This window comes from Telmatherina bonti (assembly GCF_933228915.1).
Source record: "Telmatherina bonti genome assembly, chromosome: 8".
Lineage (NCBI taxonomy): Eukaryota > Metazoa > Chordata > Actinopteri > Atheriniformes > Telmatherinidae > Telmatherina > Telmatherina bonti.
This window is the reverse complement of record NC_136626.1, coordinates 25,703,656-25,716,204: the sequence shown is the minus strand read 5'-3', so window position 1 is coordinate 25,716,204 and position 12,549 is coordinate 25,703,656. Positions and strand designations below refer to the sequence as shown.

At 38.6% G+C, this 12,549-nt stretch overlaps 1 protein-coding gene across 1 annotated transcript; it reads left to right on the top strand.

Annotated features, from left to right (window-relative positions):
* The first annotated feature begins 9,805 nt into the window (after positions 1-9,805).
* Positions 9,806-11,965, top strand: dio1 (iodothyronine deiodinase 1). Its single transcript, XM_079244883.1, has 4 exons — positions 9,806-10,173; positions 10,254-10,397; positions 10,662-10,861; positions 11,280-11,965. Exons 1-4 carry the CDS (start codon positions 9,837-9,839, stop codon positions 11,343-11,345), a joined length of 747 nt encoding a protein of 248 aa, XP_079101009.1. The 5' UTR covers positions 9,806-9,836; the 3' UTR covers positions 11,346-11,965.
* Positions 11,966-12,549: the final 584 nt, after the last annotated feature.

Sequence of the window (12,549 nt, the reverse complement as noted above, 5' to 3'; positions counted from 1 at the left end):
CGAATAACCATTTGACACTCAAACAACTTTGCCCACCTCTTTCCCTTTCCATGTCTCTCCCTATCTAGCTGACAGCTGTGAAGGCCCAGCAAGATCCCAGCCCCCCTTCAGGAGAGTCAGCACTACGTTGAACGGCCGTCTTAACTGCCTCAGTCAGAGCAGAGCGGATTTTTCTTTGATGAAACACAGCAGAATCAAGCCAAAAGCAGCAAGTGGCACAGCCGAGATGTAAATCACAAACCCACCCATGTGCTAAGCCATACAAAGATGTCTGAGAGAGGAGTCGCTGCTGTCTGAAAATGCATGAGTAATGCAGTCTATAGACATGTGGTCAGCTGTGGGGCATGTCTGTCCCAGATTTTTTTTTTTTTCCCAACAAAGAGTTAAAATTCTCAAATAAATCTGGCATGATTCACAGGACTTGGCAGCAGATTCCTCTTGTCAGCAAAAAGTACATGAAACCTTTGTAAATGCTTCTGAAAGCAAGCTTTGGGCTAAAAATACATTTTTATGAAGACATATCAGAGCCAACTCTGCAGTTTTTTCTTGATTAATCTGAGGCCCAGAATACTTTTCTTCTGGTATTCCAGGGGTATTTCAACACTTACTCAAACCAAATCATATTTTTGCTGCTTGGATTTATTACGAGTATGAAAGTTGGGATGCCTTTGGTTACAGTTAAATGCCTTTGTAATACCACACTGGTCACTTAAGAAGAAGAACTGACATTACTTATACCAACAACTGTACCAGAAAAGCCCAGCAAAGCTGAGATTCTAGGTTTTGCGTCTGTTTGCGGGTTTGCACAGGGAAGCAGAAACCATCACAGCTTCTTAGAAATCTCTCTCTCTATATCCAGCTGTATTCATGTTGATACAACACTTTTCTCCTCCACTACCACATATCACGTTTCCATACACATCGTGTTTGACTAAGGTGATTCAGCCAAGCGAATGCCAGACCAAGAGTGTTCTCTAACTCTCCATCTCTGGTAGATGTGACTCAGGAAGTGCTCTCATTCCTTTACCCAGCATTCCCCCCTTCCTTTCTCAGCCAGACAGAGGTTTACGGGAATACCACTACAGAATCATCACCGGCTCTTGGCTTTATGAATCAATGGAACATGCTGCAAACATTACACCCTGCAACACCCTTCCCAGGCAGCATGTTCACATTTGCCCATAATTCAGTGCTGAGCTCATACAATATGCAAAGATGTGAACTGTGGGAATGTAGCAACTGGTGGGAAAACCCATGAAAAGAATGTTACTATCACAGTATTACTGTGACATTTATTAACAGGTCTGCATGTAAACCTCTCCTTTATTCAAAAGCACGAACTTGTAAAGAGAAGATGCCTGGCTATAAGTTCTGATGAGTGCTAAATATGATGTGGCATGTAACCTGTACACAGATATACACATTGAGCTAACCTGAGCAGTGAGACTGAAACTGAAGCAGACAACAAGCCTCCATCTGCAGAAATTAAATGTTTTTGAGGACTGGTCTTTATATCTACAAGACAGAAATGCCAAAAGTAAAGTTGGGAGCCTCTGATGGTTTGTTATAGTTAAATGACTAAACGGATATTTACAAAATTTACTTTTCAACAAAGATGTGATCATCTGCAGGGATCTTTTTTTTTTTTTTCTAAAACAGATCATTATTAACTTTGAATTTTGCTCAGATTAATAAAATATATTTGCTTTTAAAACTTTTTTCATAGACTGTAAAAAAAAAAAAAAATCTACTCACTAATTTTAATTGTAAAATCAAGTTTTAGCATAACGTTTTCAGTTCTGGTCATACATAAACACACAGAGTACATGTATCATGTAAGAACACATATAAAGATAAGAAACACCCAAAAGGCAAAGAAAACACTGTTATGCACAGTGTGCACTATGTATTGTTAATGTAACATAAAAATAATAAAACATCTTTCAAAAGCTGCAACACAAGTCATTTGTCTGAGCAATTAAAAAAGTTAGATTTTTCTTTCTCCTTGTTTCTTATTAGCAGCTGCACCGTTTTCCGGGATGAGCTGTTTGCATCGGCTAAATATTTCAAGCTCCTCCTCCAGCTTCTTCTTCTAGTTTTTTTTGTTTGTGAATGTGTTGGAGCCCTATGAGCTTTTCTACAAGGTTTCATTGTAATTTTGCTGTGGATTATTGAAAGCAAACGTGACAAATGATGGATTCAGTAACAGCTCTGTTGGACGTTGTAATGATTTTATCTAGTGTGTGTGTGTGTGTGTGTGTGTGTGTGTGTGTGTGTGTGGTTGTGTGTGTGTGGTTGTGTCTATTTGTTTTACTTATTGTTTTAATATATGTAAAGCACTTTGAGCTGCTTCTTGTATGAAAGGTATTATACAAATAAACTTTTATTTGATTTGATTTAATTTGATTTAATCTTTGGAGCTTTTTACAAAATGATCAAAATAAGTCTCATTTAACAACAACTTAACTTATTCAGACAATCTGAATCGCATCTTCGCTCACCTGCTGACTGAGCCAAGCCAACTTAAGCCATCAAACCTTTCTTGATTTACAGAGTTTTATGTTGTTTTCACACCCTTTAGCATTCAGCCAAATGAGATCATCATGTCACGAAAGAAAAATGGAATCCAAGAAAAAACAAATAATATTTTCTGAGCATACATTGAAGATTAATTTAAAGCAATTACAAGCTTCAGGTCAAAGGCACTCAAAAGAAATTCAAAACCTCCTGAAAGAGCTGAAGCAAACATTTTCCCAGAATTGTGGTTATATGAAAATTTAACGTGACACAGATCTAATGATTTACACAGATGAATGTCTTTACTCAACAAAGACCAAAATACGGCCTTAGAATGCATATATTTTAGTGTAATTGAGGTTGAGAGAGCCATGCTTTTGATGACAGTGATGGTAAATAATCTAGATATCTGGAAAATGTAATTACTCTTGAATTCTTATAAGGAGACAATGTGGCTGAGCCTTTAATAAAACTAAGACAATTTTCCCAGGCAGCGTTTTGCCTGTCTTGCAGACAAAACCGATGCCAAGTGCCCGCTCTTCTTTCTTCATTGGATAATAAAGAAACCGCATGGTTCGATAAGAATAGCTGACTTTACCAAAGGCATTCCATCTCTTTCTCCCAACCCAAACAGTGCGCTCACAACCAAAACTATTCACGAGCTACTGGGAAGCTGTCATTAAGCGTTTGACAGTGCAGAGGCTCAAAGCGGCGCATTAATGGTCGGTTGTTTCTCATAACACTCAGATTATCACCCTGCAGTCTAACATCTACAATCCTGTTGGGGAAAACAGAGGAAAATATGTCAGCTTAAGAGAATTCAACATTGCTGCCAATGCCACTTCACCACACAAAGCGTGTGAGAATGTCAGCGTGTGGCATGTAAGCTTTGTGTGCATGTGTGTAATCGAAGAAAGAGGCTCTGGTGTGTGTGTGTGTGTGTGTGTGTGTGTGCTCGCATACAGGTAAGCGTTGCTACATATATAAAGAGCATACAGGGAAAACATGTCACGCGATGATGTATGTGCTGGCAGAAGATGGCAGAATGCAGCCAAAGAAACGTAATAAGTTCCAATAATGATCAAATCCAAAAGTCCATTACTCATCTTTTCACGGGCTGAATCAACAGACAGCCCTCTTCATTTATCTGAGACGAGTGTGGGAGTGCGGCACACTCCCGCCTCTAACTCAAACATGTTCCTCAAACAAGCTCCCAGACTCAGCAGCATCATCCTGGCCAGGAGAAACTTCACTAAGGTATCAAATGATGCTAGAGTACACACTTCATTCAAGCCTCATATTCTTTTTTAACAGAGGTCAAGTGTGTATTTTTTCAAGCCAAATATTTTCTTTTCTGGTGGGCGCTAATATTTATAGCACAGTGGATGTGGACTGCTGGGATGATCAGCTGTTCCACTCCCGAACAGCAGCGTCCAAGGTTTCCAAACAGTCACTGTCATTTACATGTCATTAAAAAAGAAACAGGAATAAAACTTCCCCTAAATTCATGCTAGGCACAACTCCAACAAGCAAATGGATCAAACTGCTGCAAAGTCACATTTGAAATTATACATGCTATGGGAAACAAATAAAACAAGTAAAATAAAACAAAACAGCAGATTTCTAGTGTGCTACTACTGAATGCTAAACCCTGATTCTGTTGCAGCTTGTCCTCTGAGCATTATATGAAGCATCATGTCTGCATTTAATTCACTTTTATCACTTTTCATAATCACAAGGTGCGCGCAAAAGGTCAGAAATCTCCCGTCTGAGATAAGTTCTTCCATCAGGATAAAAATCACCAGCCTGTATTTGTTCAGAGTTTCCTTTCAGTATAAATCTAAAGTAATGGTTGAGAACGCAGCTTAAAATCTAGCTCTTTTCCCAAATGGGAGAATGTAATATGATCAGTCTGAAATGAGGCATGATACAAAAGACTGATGAGTACTGAGATCACTTCCAAACTCCATGCTTTCCAAAAGAGACAATAAAACAACACAAAATGCTTGGAATACAGCATCTATTCATGGACAGTGAGGTTAGGAGTAAACATTCAGCTTTGTATCTCTGAACATCTCTGCGGTGTGAAAAAAAAAAGGCTTTTAACAAATGTAATTCACAAACTTTTTAAAAAATTACTAAAAAAGTACTTAAAAGCATCACATATTGTTGGTACAAATGTACACGTCCACTTTCATTTTAATCTGCACAACATAATCCACAAACACATAACATGGCGTACATTCCCAGAGTTTACGGGAAAGGGGTTCAAAAGCGTTGCAAAGACAATGAGACGATTCATTCTGGTCGGGGATGCTAAGGGCACAACTGGGCTCCAACAGAACTCATAAATGCCGAGACACATCCAGCTGACATATGGTTTGTGTTTGGAAAGAAGAAACAATAATCAAATCCTGTTGATCCTCTTCTTGCTGCAAGGATGATTGCTAATATAAAAGTCTGTTCAGTCTAATCATAATTTAGGATGGGGCTGTAATTACCTCCATCCTCTCGCAATAACACTGTCTGAACAGGATGGAGGAGGCTTCCGCAGACACACAAAGCACACTTTCCACTCTGGATGCTATCTGCAGACAGACCCTCATCTGTCAGATTTCACTTCTATAAATGAACATGTTTCCCATTTTTCTTATAAACTGCAAAACTAAACTCATGTTGGATGTTTGCTTTTATTATTTTTTGAATGAATGCATGTAGACTTTTTTTTTTTTTTTAAATAATAGTGCTTAAAATTAATAGAAAACAAAAACAATGTTAACAAGTGATTTTTTAAAAAATCCTTTAGTTTGAAAAAGTCCAAACTTAAAAGTTGACAAGTTTTCCATGAATGAATCTTAAAGCTCTAACATGTATAATTCTCTGTTGCACCAAGTGTCTCCATGCCTTGTTACTCAGGATATGAGCATTTGCTCAGCAGTTATTCTTCACAAGCAACATCCCTGCACATGGTTTTACTGTATGACAGAGGGGGGACTTTGATTCTGCTGTTATTTATCGAATAGGCCGATGATCTAAGTGAGCTCTGTATTTAATTATCAAGCCAAATCCACAACTACAATTACACAGCACAGCTGCATCAAAGGATGCCTTTAATGTGCAATTTGGAAATGTTATTATTTCAAATCGTCACTTTAAAATTAAATCTCAGAGAAAGAATCTGTTTTATTATCAATTATTTCTTTCAAACGGTGCCTTTATTAATTAATAATAATCTAATTGAACGATTAGGCTATGTCCTATCACCTTTATTAATCTTTGATTAATTTTACTGGGCATTTACTGGTGTTGCTCGCGTTGGGACCGACAGGAGCCTACCTTGAACCGGAGGCACGGAGAGGCACAAGCGCGCAGTCTTGGCTGTCAGGTGCGCTCTTTCCTCGGACGGAGTGAGTCGCTTCGGACTCGCACAGCTCATGTGAGTTGGGGTACTATGGGGGCTCCGGCAAGGCTGAGATCCAAACCCGCCATTCCCGGCACGCCGCGCGCAGATGTCCGCTTTGCTGCCGTAGACGGAGAGCGTCAAGCCCGTAAAGTCTGGGAAGGTTGGGGTCTGACAGTGGCTAACCATCCCGACCAGAGCTGTGGACTTCTGCATGGATCACTCTGCTTTCCCCATGCAATGTGTGTGACCGCTGCTCACACCCCCTGCACACATGAAAACACAAATCACTGTACAAAGAAGCAAAGAAACAATCCGAAATAGTTCATCGGAGCGTTTTAGATAAATGTATCCACTTGAACTGGGGGTGTGTGAACACCTACCTTATCTAATAAGCTCATATGAAGCACAAAAAGTCTAGTTATGCACATCGTTGTATTAAAGTGGAAAGGATCGGGTTTGCGCGCGTGGCCGATTGCATCCTCTGACTGAGCATCAGACATCAGCATCCCACGCGTCTCTCCTCTCTCTCTCTCTCTCTCTCTCTCTTTGTCAGATTGATGGCCAATAGCTCCTCTGATCTGTTGGATTCGGGCTTGCCAATGAAAACTGTGTCCGTGTTTCTGTGGGAGGATAAGATGTTATAGCTGTAGTAATTCTGATAACACGCGCATCATAGTTGTGGAGTTGCGCGCAGAGGAATTGATGAGTTTCTTCTTTCGGGTTTATAGCTACAAAGCTGTTTTCCAAAGAGGGTGGGCTTGTTTTTTTATTTATTTATTTATTTATTTATTTATTTATTATCTTTTTAGAGAAAACCTGTTTCTCCCAACCCCCATGCCTACCAAATAATCGATTTAAAGAGTGAAAAGCACAGACGGTGTGGACGTAGGACGTTTACCATTTTGTTGGAGTTAAACACACATCAGCCGCATTTTCTTTTGTTATTCTAAATGGTCATTTATACCTGATAGGCTATATTGTTTCTTGAGGCCCACGTGGGGGTCGACTGACGGACAAATTAACATAACAAATCAGAGAACTTAATTTAAAATCCGTAAAAAAAAAAAAATAAAAAAAAAATTATATTTCACCTATGGATTAAGCAAAGAAAAAAAAGAATAAATAAATGAAATAAACTGCCCCATTATCTTTGATCTCTCCTTAATTTCCAGAGTTCATAAAGCTGATTATCATGCGTGACCTGCATGTATCTTTGGGGGGGAAACACAATTCTCTAGCGCCATCTAGTGGCTTCTTGTTTACCATCAGTAAAATCTGTTCAATCGCGCTATTTATTGCCCTTTGTTTTTATCTCATTGTCTCTATTACATTTTGCTTGTTTAATTCTTTTTGTTGCATTTCTTTCTTTCGATTTGTGTTTTTGAATTGTAAAGGGCCCTTGGGTTGGCTTTAAAATCAGATCAGCAGATGCACAAGTTTTTGATGATGGATCAATCTAAACAACAACAAAGACTAATGTTTCTCAGACAAAGTTTGAACGTACTATAACAGCCTACAGCAGGGTCTTTATTTTCTTTCTTTCTTTCTTTTCTTATAGGTTCATTCCACTGTCACCTGTAAAACGCGTTTGTGTTGCCTTTACGTACCCTCGGAAACTAATGTTCCCTTCGTAGATTAGCGCATACGACCAGGCTTGCTGACTTTCAGGTTTTGCCTGTAGAAAAATGGATGAAAAGTGTGAAAGAAAACATGTATCCATAAATATTAGTATAATATAGGTTAGTCTTTTGTAAATTTAAATGGCCCTTTCACTATAAGAACTGTTTATCACCACATCTATGTAGCCCTGATAACTGCAATCATCCCTTCTGCTGTGAAATGGCTGAATTACTTTTACAGGAAGATAAAAATATCTTTTGGGTTGAATTGCTTACCTATTTGAATATTTTGATAACTGTTGATTGATAACTGTTTATTCTAGGTCAACTTTGTAAACATTCAGGACACAATTGATTTTGTTTGTCCTTGGTCTTCATACTTAAAGTGCAAATTTAAATCCTTTCAATTAAAAGACAGGTACTGAAAATACTTTGCCTAAAGAATAAAAAAATTAGAATATAAAGTCAATTTAAGTTTAATTCCAAATATTATCAATTAATTTATGGCAACTCCTGGAACAACGGCACAGCTTTTATGTCTCTTGGACCAGCTGGGCTTCCAATTGGACAATTTTTCTCACAAGTCAGAACAGGAAAAGCTCCAAAAATAGTCAAGCTAATTACAGATTAATTTTGTTCAGCTACGTTTATGTTGGCTTAAAAAGGAAAAACAAAAAAAACTTGTGTGCAATCAATAATATTGATCAAACCGTTGTATTTATAGCAACTGCTTCCACAATGCTGCTACTTTGCTCAGTGGCTTCGCTTGTTTGGAGAATACATTCAAGTATTCTTAAAGAGATGTGTTTCATGTGAGATTCTAAATTACTGCTGTACACATTCATTTGGTGACAGCATAGAGGGGCATTTTAGGATTATTGAAGCATCTTTAATGATTAAGATAACACATGCTTTTCTTCCAAGAAGTACAAATGTCTCCTTGAACAAAAGCCTGTGGGATCAAGGGCCAAGTGACGGGCTTGTAAGAAGGATCACACATTATGGAAGTTAATTATTCAGTAGCCATTAGTGCAGATCATTACAACCATTCCAATTTAAGTAGTCGAATGCACTTTTCTCTCGTTCTAAATTTGAAAGGATTTACCAGGACAGCTGGATAGGAAATAAAAGTAAAAATTAAATCTTCACAGACTTATTTTTCATGGTTAAAAGTTCAAAAGAAATTTTTCCCTTTTTTTGTAAACTGGCCACTTTTTGGTCCAGTTTTCTCTTAGCACTGGAAAGACAACCTATTTTTAAGTGTGTAGCAGATTTGCTCTTTACAGACTGTGCAGGTAGGCTCTATAATGCCTCTTGAGATGAGAATATCATCTAGAAAGGAACTTCAGTTTAGTATTGCTTACAGTCATTTCTGCGTTGTTAAACTTTGTTTCAGTGTGCTCTTTTGAAGAAGGAAAAATATGGAGACACCTGAAAAGGAGAAGGGGGACCTTATAAATGACAAACTCTTACACTCCATGCAAAATCTGGTACTTAACAAGCCAGTTTTTCCCTGCAATGTCCTGATTTTCTTTTAGTTATTTTTTTTTATAGTAAAGAAATGATTATACTATTTTAGTACAACATATAGATATTTGTTTTTAGATTTCACAATCTATTATATTAACAATGAAAATGATTTTTTTACATTTTTAAATTAATTACACGAATATTTTAAGTTTTGCCTTCAGTTGTGAAACAGAAATATATTAAAATCTTAAAAACAGGCTGAAACAACAGAAACTATGCTGAAGTTAGAAAGACCTGTGCATGTGTATACTTGGTCTGAAAATAACTCAACTGGATAGTTAGACCCACAAAAATTAGAATATTTAGGTTTTAAGAGTAAAAAAAAAAAAAAAGTTCATGGGAGGGGCATGCAAAAAGCATTTACAATATTACTTTCATTGCTACTTTACAGGATTCCATGATAAACACTGACTGAGCTATCAGCTTGCAAACAAGCCACAGCAGCCACATGCCAGGGAGACCTAAAAATAAAACAAAAACAAAATCACGCAGCTTTCTCATTCCACAGCAGAGTCCCCCACTTGAACCTAGACATGTTGGTTTTAGACGTTTTTCCAAAGTGATAGCATCAAATAATTTTGTAACAGGAAAATGGTACAGTAGCCTACCTCGCTGTCTACAATTTAGTGCCGGAAAATACGAGCAAACAAAAGGACCATGAAGGCAGCGTCAGTCAAACAGTGAGACGCAATCTTTAATAGACGGACGTGTTTTGTTTCTCCAGAGGCGTCGAAAAGACAGGATCTCATCACCACCAAGAAGCCAGCATGTTTATTTACAGAATTTTCATTTATTTGTCGACAGCATGCATGATTTGCTACATGTTGGGACTCAGCGCCTTCCTGACTGTTTTAAATTTTTTATCCCCAAGTCTCGCCAAGAAGCTGATCCTTAAAATGGGCGAAAAGTTCACCATGACCCAGAATCCTCGGTTTAAGTATGAAGACTGGGGTCTTACTTTCATGTCTTCGGCATTTCTCAAAAGCGTATCTTTACACATGTGGATGTCACTCGGACAGGAGGCTTTTGTGGGAGGACAAGCTCCGGATTCAGCTGTGATCACTATGGACCGCGAGAAGACAAGTATCTGCAGGTTTATGAAAGGTGCGTAAAGCTTCATGGTGTTGCGCGTTTGTCTGGTTGCGCGTGTGTATCTGAGCGCCTGCACTGTGCCATGTCTGCAGGCAACAGACTGCTGGTGTTGAGTTTTGGAAGTTGTACCTGACCCCCGTTCATGTTCAAACTTGACGAGTTCAAGCAACTTGTCAAGGACTTCAGCGATGTCGCCGACTTTCTTGTGGTCTACATCGCCGAGGCGCATTCAACAGGTGAGTCAAAGTCAGCAGGGAGCCAGGTGAAGATGAGCTACATTCAATTCATTTGATAGGAAATTATAATTGGAAGACAGAAAAGCAAGAATCATATAAGTTTTAAATGAAGAAATGTGTTGAGAAGAAAGTAACACCACTGTGTTTCAGGGATTTGACGCACAAATGCGTCAATATGCAGCAAACTTGGAGTAAGATTGTATTATTGGCTATTCCACTTAACAATGTTTCTCTTTTGCACCCTGCATACTTTATCTGTCTCAGATGGTTGGGCCTTTACCAACAACATTGACATCAATCAACACCAAAGCCTTGAGGAGAGGTTGTCTGCAGCACAGATCCTGGTTGAGAATGAGCCTCTTTGCCCTGTGGTGGTGGATGAAATGAGTAATGTCACTGCCATGAAGTATGGTGCTCAGCCGGAGAGGCTTTATGTGCTGCAGGCTGGGAAAGTCCTGTACAAGGTGAGAACAACTCAGATTCCAGAAATGTGCAGCTTTCTCTGGAACAGAGTTCCCAGAGATAGACTGAGATGAAGTGTCTGTTTACTGTTCATGTGGATTCAGTAGCCTTGCAAATCTTTGCATTAAATTTATTTATATAAGAAATGCTGTGTTTTTGCTATTCCCATAACAAGATTGGAAAGTTTCCTATGCTTTTATGTAACTTGAATGGGAGGGCGTGGAACCGCCTGTGCCCTTTGTCACGCTATGGCCTGGCAAGAGGACAAAAACAAACAGTTGAATTCTTGGCATGGAGTCAAATCTGTGATAGCCACAGATTAAATACAGCTTATGTCAGCTGTAGTTGGGTTGATTTTAGTTAGTTAATGAAAATTATCTGCTTTTTATTAGTAACATTCTTTTCCCTTTTTTTTCCAAGGGTGCTATGGGGCCTTGGGGGTACAATCCACAGGAGGTGCGTTCTTTCCTGCAGAAGTTTGAATAAGGAGGTGTGTGAATCAAGCCATACCTGCTGCAGTCTGATACTGACTGGTGAGCTTTTAGAGGAGAGGGGCTGAGCTGGAACACAACTGCGTATCTTAATGACGGATACAGATGAAACCATTAGCTTCTGTAACCAGATAGTGAAACGCAAAGCTTTCTACTCAAGGCTTGTGTATGATCCCAGATGTTTTCTTTTCCTTCCCCAAAGTTGTCTTTATTCTGTTATTTAAAAATCCCTTAAGTTTCCAAGTATATGAGAGCAGAGTCACTTGTTTGTACAATCAGTGTCAATGTGCCATCATGTTATTATCAAAGGGTTTCTTTAGTTCCAGATGATCCAAAGTACTTCCACAGCAGACTGCTTTTTCCATGAAGATTACAGTGCAAACCTTTTGGTAACTGTAATTTGATGGAAGATAACTTAAAAGCATGTCTTCTATTAAGTACATTGGAGACTTTCAAGTTTGACATATGCAATCTCATTTAAAAATCTTATGAACTTAAGAATCTTGTTGCACATATGCGTGACACCAAACATGTGACACAAAGCTGTACATTCAGTCTAAAGCCTTTACATGGTAGCAGATGCCAAATAATTTTAAATGTTCATTTTTCTTCTTTTCCTGCAGGCTAATAAAACTCATTTAAAATTTTAAGACATAAATCTACATTTTTCAGTTTCTTAGTATCCCACTTTATTGCCCTCAATGAAACTTAATTACACTGTCATTGTCTGAGTCACTGTGACTCATCGCCCGTCAACCCATCGAAAGAAAATAATGTTACATAACCACAGAGGTCTGCATTATTGCATCATGTTTCTATATAGAAATGGTTTCAGGGCATTATTGGAAAAACACTGTAGGATCCACTATGGCTCTCAAGTCGGCAACATTGCAAAAGCAAACACCATTTTGTGTTGCTGCAGTTCGCACGCCATTAAGTGTGTGCCTCTGAAGATGGAAACTAACTACTGTATATTTGGCTCCTTCCCAGTTGAGCCACATCCGGTGGAAGCAAGCCAGCAGCAACTTAGCTCAACTTCCTATTGTTAGGAGAGGACAGGAACCAGAACGCTGTCAGATACTCCCAACTGTGGACTTTTGTTAAGATTCATATCTGAAGCTTAAAGTACAACCTGCTGTTAGGAAGTGTAAATTTCTTAAATCTAAGCAAAGTGTTCAGTGTCTGCAGAAGCCCAGCAG